This window comes from Hibiscus syriacus, unplaced genomic scaffold, assembly GCF_006381635.1.
Source record: "Hibiscus syriacus cultivar Baekdansim isolate YM2019G1 unplaced genomic scaffold, ASM638163v2 tig00014304_pilon, whole genome shotgun sequence".
Taxonomy (NCBI): domain Eukaryota; kingdom Viridiplantae; phylum Streptophyta; class Magnoliopsida; order Malvales; family Malvaceae; genus Hibiscus; species Hibiscus syriacus.
The window spans coordinates 633,023-640,983 of NW_024062321.1; the positions used below are offsets into that span (position 1 = coordinate 633,023).

General features: G+C 31.3%; 1 protein-coding gene across 1 annotated transcript; it reads left to right on the plus strand.

Moving 5' to 3' along the window:
- The first annotated feature begins 4,784 nt into the window (after positions 1-4,784).
- On the plus strand, positions 4,785-6,548 carry LOC120207106 (AAA-ATPase ASD, mitochondrial-like). Its single transcript, XM_039206629.1, has one exon. The coding sequence runs from the start codon at positions 4,890-4,892 to the stop codon at positions 6,429-6,431; it is 1,542 nt and encodes a 513-aa protein (XP_039062560.1). The 5' UTR covers positions 4,785-4,889; the 3' UTR covers positions 6,432-6,548.
- The last annotated feature ends 1,413 nt before the right edge of the window (positions 6,549-7,961 follow it).

A 7,961-nucleotide genomic window follows, 5' to 3' on the forward strand; every position in this document is an offset into this window, starting at 1 on the left:
ATTAGCTCCCAACTTTTACAAAAATAGTCATTTTATCCCATATTATTTTTTTGAGTATTTTGACCCCCAACATTTCATTTAGATAAAAAAGGTCCCTAATATTTGATAGAATAACATTTCGATGTCACTATTGCTCTTTAACAAACAAGTGCGACAACCTAATTTAAGGTTACAAAACAGTAGAAAATGAGCGCAATTGAAAATATTATAAAAAGTACTCCCTCTATCCCACTAAATTTGTCCCTTATTTACTTTTTAAAAGTTAAAAATTTTAAACTTTGACCATAATTATTTTGAATATTTTAAACAATTAAATTTTATAGAATATGTATATTTCAAAACTACTTGATTGAAGGTTTTTTAAATATTTTTTTCATATTTTTATCAATAATAAAGAGTTAAATTTTAAATAATAAAGAGTTAAATTTGAAACAGATTGATTTTTTTTAATAATGGATAGTTTTAATGCAACGAAGGGAATATAACATTTTCGATTGAGCGTAAATTAAAATATAGAAAGTTTAACATTTTTTATCGAACAAAAAATATTATGAAAAAAATGTATAACAGGAAATAATTAAAAAAATTAATATTTAAGATTACCGAACTAAAATTATTATGTTTTTATAACATTTTCGACTACATTTTTTTATTATTATTTTAGCCTTAAATTAAACTCATAAAAAGTTCATGCATTGTTTGCTACGTGTAATGGCGTCAAAATTCATAGGCAATCAAACACGAGGAAAAGAGCACGAAGAAAATGAGGGTCATTTCGTGTACTAGGGGGCCAATGACATGACGACACGTCTAATGAAATGAGCAGACAAGCATTGTCGTGTAATAATATGGAAAGATGATCAAAACTGGGTTCCCAATGCACGAAAAGGGCCCGTCTTTAATCTGTGTCTGTCTTCGTCTCTTGGTGGATAATGAGACAGTCGAGCGAGTGGCCACGCCACTGTTTTGGCTTTTTAATGAAAAAGGTACCTTTTTAATAAAAGCATAATTTTATGGGTCTATAGGGGAAAATCTTTAAAGTATAGTTAATTACATAATGTATCCTCAAACTATAGCCTTCATTTTATATCAGTCCTTAAACTTTTGAGTATTCTGATTTCATCTCTAAACTACGACTCTCATTTTGAATTAGTTCTTAAACTTTTGAAAAATCCAATTTCTTCCATAAATTACATCTCTATATCTAAATCGATCCCCAACCTTTTGAATATTCCAATTTCATCCCCAAATTTATCCAAATATATAATTAGTTTCAACCATAGTTTAACCTAAATTGTGTTTTTTTCCAAACATATAATAATATAACTTAGTCTAACAATTTTATTAACAAAGGATGTGATTAGTATATACGTATAGTTTGGGATAAAATTGGAATGTTAAGAAAATTTGGGGACTAATTTAGAATGAAGGTCGTAGTATGAGGATGAAATTGAAATATTTAAAAGTTTAAAGACTAGTTTAGAAGATAGTCGTAGTTTAATGATAACATTGAAACATTTAAAAGTTAAAATATTAATTAAAAATATAGGTCATACTTTGAGGACATATGATGCAACCAAATCTTAAAAATATTGTGTATTTATCGTATAAAAAAGTAAATTTAAAATAATACGATTCAAATAAAATATGTATAAAAAATGTAAAGAATAAGTACGAACCAAACAATCTTCGTGTTAAGAGATTTGATGTTATTTCTTAGGGTGCGTTTGGTTCACGGAATGTAAGATTACCAGTGGGAATAAAAGATTACCAGGGAATAGGATTACTGGGAATGTTGTATTTTGTGTTTGGTTGGTTTAGTAGGAATTTAAGATTACCGTGTTTGGTTAAAGGAATAAAAGATTATTGGAATGTATATTTGACAAAATTGTCTTTATTATATATTTGTATAATATTACAATTTGTAAAATATTTATATATTTTCTTAAAAAAAATAAATTCATAATATTTATATAATTTTTTTTTACAAAATAAAAAATATAAAAAATGTTTAATGAAATGGTAAAAAAAATTTAACCCCTGAACTTCATATAAAATTTTAATTATAGACTTTTTTTTTTGTAAATCTAAAATAATTTAAGGATAAATTTGTAATTTAACCTTCGTAGAATTTTTATTATTCAATGACAGAAGAATGATATTTTCAAAAAAAATAAAAATTTAAGGGCATTTTAGTCCAAAACACCGGTAATGTTACAATACCTAAGGGAAGGGAGGTAATGACATTCCCGGTAATATACCCAAAAAAATCTACTATTGGTAATAAAACATTACCGGGAATGAGATTCCCGGCCAACCAAATATGAGAATGTGGGATTCTCATCCCATGCGAATCCCACAATCTTTGAACCAAACACCCCCTTAATGTTTTGTATTCGAGTACCGCATATATAAAGAGATGAACGTTCATCGTCAAATAATTATGAGTCTTTCAACATATAGTACATTGTATTTATTTAAGATATTACATTATAATCATTCAAATTATTAAAAAAATTAAATTATTTAATAGTTCAGTCGACTGGGATATTTTTTAAATTTTGTTGTTTAATTGTTATTAAATTAATAATTCAACCAATTGGATTAATCAATTCAAATTTTAAAATATCGACAAGAATATAATTTTTTAAAACCGGTCCAAACAAACAATAAAATATAATTACAAACGTACAAAACATGTGCAGAGTCTTAAATTGTAATACGTACCAATATGTGATATTTTGTTTTGAACCCGTGATCATATTTTAAACGTGCACAATGGCCTTCAAAGGCATTTTTCTTATAAAAGCGTTATATAAAATATTTATTTAATTTTATAAATTTGTTTAATTTTATTATGTTTTTAATGAGTGGCATATTTGATTAAAAAAATTAAATTACACATTAATTATAAATTAATTTAATAGTATGCACCACTGGAATTTTCCGGTAATGGTTACATTATGATATTATAAATGAAATAAATTGGATCAGAAATATTGTTTTGTTATAGACATATTACTCAATTAATTAATTAATTGTTACAAGTAAATTATTTTATATATGAAGAAATAAATACTAAACGTCTAATTATAATTAAACTATTATATTTATCAATTATTTCAATAAGGATAAAGTATTTTATACCTAATTTATCACTTTCGTCTCTATCGTATTTTCGCATCATTTTAACCTTCAAAATTGCTAATTGCATCATTTTATACCTTATCCCTAAATTATAAACCCTAAATCATAAACTATAATCTTATAACATCTAAACTCTAACTCAGAATTTATAATTTAGGGTTTAAAGTTAGGATAAAGTATAAAATAATACAATTAAACAACTTTGAGAGTTAAATTGATATAAAAATACGATAGAGGTAAAAATAATAAATTAAATATACTACAAGGATAAAAATAACCCTTAAACCTAACAATAAAATCACTTAATATATCAATTATTACAATAAAATCACACAATTATAAAGAATAGTTCCATAGACTAATAAGACCCAAAAGACAAAAGAGTTTATATTATTCAATGACCACATAATTATGTTTCCAAAATTTGTCAATTTTGGTTAGGACAAAAGTCAAAATCCCTAGTGCCCCAAATTGGGTAATATTGATTGTTCAAAAGCTTGACACCTGCATTTTCATAGGCCACTTTGTGATATGGATTAGTCAGCTAAGCCTAGAGTTTTTGGCTTTTTAATCACAATCAGCATTCCCCACTAACCTTATGTAGTTTCACTTTTATTTTATCATACTCGATTAGGGTTAATTCCATTAAATAACCCTGATCATTTGACATTAAACGTTCATACCCATAATAGTCATAGTGCTCGAACCTTTGAACCTAGAACCTTAAGGAATAAAAATAATCTATTTATCATCGAAGTCGCTTGATTCGTGCTCAATTCACATATTCTTAAACTCATTATAAGTTAAATTTAAGCGAACATCTAATGCTCAAACTAACGGTTAGACTGAAGAAAAAGCTTGATTGACATGATAATGGTATTTTAAGGATTCAATAAGAATATTTTTAAAATTTAGAGATCATTTAAGAATCTGAATCATAATTCGTGGATGTCCGACAAAAATAGCTCAACATCTTTGTAATTATTTTGATCACAAAACTTTTAAAATTTATAAAGTGAACATTAAATTGACATATTATAATAAAATGATGAATACAATGCTATAATAATGCAAAAAAATGATAAATTTAGTAGATATCTTATAAAAGCTTGACAAAATTTAATGATAATTTTATAATAGTTTGATAAATATAATATTATTTAATAATTTTTAAAAGTTTAGAGATCAAATTAATCATTTGATCATAGTTGAATTACTTATCATGTACTTTACCCATTTATTTGTGGGTAGATTACACATTTAATACCTAAACTATCAATTTTTATCCATCTTAGTAACTAAACTTTCAATTTTTTAAAAATCATATATAATATTTAGTTTTCATTTCAGTTTAGTACCCCGCCGTGAAAAACTCAACGCATTTAGTACCTAAACTATCAGTTTTGGTCCGTGTTAGTACCTAAACTTTCAATTTTTGAACTTAACGTTAAAATTTTGAATGAGACACTAAAACGAAATAAAAATAAACTTTTAGGTATGATTTTGAAAAAAAAATAGTTTAGATACTAATATGGATCTAAACTGATATATTAGGTACTAAACTCATAATTTAGCCTTTATTTATACAGAGTCCTTTCAAAAACCTTAAGACACACGAGCATTTGCAGAAAGGCTAGTGACAGAAGAAAAAGACGATATTTATCAAATCAAAAAAGAAGTATTCTGCAGTAAACACAGAGCCAAAAAGGAGGAAAAACTAAGCCAAAAAGGAGGAAAAACTAATGGAGATGGTGCCATCAACAATGGCGGACATGTGGACGAAAATGGGTTCAACCTTAGCCAGCTTCATGTTCATATGGGCAGTATTTCGCCAATACTGCCCTTACGAGCTACGCCGTTACTTCGAGAAATACACGCACACAATCATGGGCTATTTCTCCCCTTACATCAAGATCTCCGTACACGAATTCACCGGCGATCGGCTCAAACGCAGCGAGGCCTACGTCGCCGTGGAGGCGTATCTCAGCGCCAACTCTTCGAAGACGGCCAAAAGGTTGAAGGCCGAGATGGGGAAAGACAGCACAAATCTGGTCCTAAGCATGGATGAGTACGAGAAGGTGACCGACGAGTTCCGCGGTGCTAAAATATGGTGGGTGGCGAGCAAAACGGTGTCGCCGAGCCGGCCCATGGGATATTATCAAGAGCAGGAGAAAAGGTATTACCGGCTGACGTTTCATAAACGTTACCGGGAAATGATCACCGGAGCTTATTTGGAGCATGTGGTTAAAGAAGGGAAAGAGATCAGGGTTCGGAACCGGCAGAGGAAGCTATACACCAACAGCCCCTGTTATAAATGGCCGAGCTACAAGCAGACGATGTGGAGCCACATCGTGTTCGAGCACCCGGCTAGGTTCGAGACAATGGCGTTGGAACCGAGCAATAAGAAGGATATCATCGAAGATCTGGTGACGTTTAGTCAGAGCAGAGAGTTTTATTCTAGGATCGGGAAAGTATGGAAAAGAGGGTATCTTCTGTACGGTCCACCGGGGACGGGGAAATCGACCATGATCGCTGCAATGGCGAATTTGTTGAACTATGATGTTTATGATCTTGAACTCACTGCTGTTAAAGATAATACTGAGTTGAGGAAGCTTTTGATCGAGACGACGAGTAAGTCGATTATAGTGATTGAAGATATAGACTGTTCGCTTGATCTCACAGGTCAAAGGAAGAAAAAAGGCGGGAAAGCTGTGGCGGATGAAGATAAAGAGAAGATGGAGAAAGAGAGGAGAGAAGCGAAGGAAGAGAGCAACAATGGCGGCGGCGGCGGCGGTAGTAGCAGAGTGACACTTTCGGGGCTATTGAATTTCATCGACGGGCTTTGGTCGGCTTGCGGTGGCGAGAGGCTGATCGTTTTCACCACGAATTACGTCGAGAAACTTGATCCGGCATTGATAAGGAGGGGAAGGATGGACAAACACATCGAGCTTTCTTACTGTAGTTTCGAGGGATTCAAAGTGCTTGCTAAGAATTATCTGCAATTGGAAACTCATCCGTTGTTCGATACCATTGACGGGTTGATGAAGGAAGTCGATATCACTCCGGCAGATGTCGCTGAGAGCCTGATGCCGAAATCTCCGTTGGATAATGCAGAGAAATGTCTTTGGAGCTTGATTCATGCTCTTGAGGAATCCAAGGAAGAAGCTGCCAAGAAGGTTGCGGAGCAGGAAGAAACGAGTTCCAAGCAAATTAAGGATCATGGTACTCCTGCCATGGAAGATGATGTTAAACACCATGAAAACAATGTATCAGAGAAACCCTGATTCATGCACTGATTGTTAGAAGCGATTCTATGGGGCTGTTAAACCAATGGTATGTGAGCATCAGATTGGAATTTTTAGTGTTTAAATAAGCAGCTTTCATTTAGCCAGCTTGATCATGCAAGGGGTGTTCCTAACTTTTTTTTTTATATAATTTGTCTAAGAATAAAAAAATTTCCAAAGATACAAAAAAAATCATACTGAATTTATCCTAGGGTGTTTGATTAACCCACTACTATATATGTATATGACAGGAGATGACAACGGAGTAACGAAGGCTGCTCTTAGTTGAAAATCAAGTCTCTAGAACTAACCTCGGTCAAAGAAAGAGATTAGATAGAATTAAAAATTTTATTGCAAACTGGGATTTTTGAAACAGGGAAGTTGCTGGAAATCAAACAAGAAGTTGATGATTAGGAAGATAATGCAATAACGAAGAGATAAATAAAGATATGAAATAATTCGAACTGAAAATTCCCCTAGTATTTATAAGTTTGGCGTGAAGATGGCTACGGGGACACAGTTGTCATGGGATGTTGATGGTGATGAAAAGAATGATGGATAAATGTGCTACGAATCCTTCTAATTGCAATTGATTAGTAAAATTCGATAATCGACTCTAACAAGTCCTCCTAATCATAATGAGAATGCAAACCAGAGTGTGAAGATCATTCTCATGAAGAACTTAAGGAACTTTATGATAAAAAATGCTTCGAAGGTATAAGGTAATCAACACTTGCAAAAACGTACTCACGTTGTATTATTAATCAAAGAAAACTGATTTTATAATGGTGAATGGAGCCTAGTTCCAAAATCCTAAGTAACTAAGGAATAAAATAATAATAAACTAAACATGTTTTGATTCTATTTCCTAATAAAATAATAAATATACTCCTAAAAGATAACTATGCATCATCATATATTAAATTATAATACAAATAATCAATAAAAATATTAAAAATTCGTAATATTTACAAATTTGCATGCATTGTCTTCATTAAAATGGACGTATCTTGAGTTCCCGACATCGGATTGATGCAATTCAAGTACCGTTAGAAACGTAAGAGGTAGACGTTCGTATCTTCATTAGACATATCAACCAAATAACACTTGGATCCTATTAAAAAAGTCGTCGCAAGTCTGCAATTGTTATGGTATTATTTTCCAAGGCTTAGACGTGTAGATCAGTTGGAAGAATTAGTCAATCTTCCTTTGATGTGAGGCTTGTCGTGCATGTGTCATCCCCTTCTCTTCAAAAAGATTATACCTTGAATCTTAAACATTAAAGGGAGAAACATAAAAACCTTCAATGATTCACTCACATTATACTTACGGAATATATATGCTTTAAATCTTCGAGACTTTGTTCTTCTAATAGGTTCAAGTAGAAACATTAGTCCAAAGAAGCATGCATTCTCATCATCATGAATTATGGAGTATGTATGATTCCCCCTCTCCTCAAAAGGATTAATCATCGAGTCTGAAAATTCAAAAGAAATAGAATCATATGTGTCGAAAGGAAAGCTTGTGAAA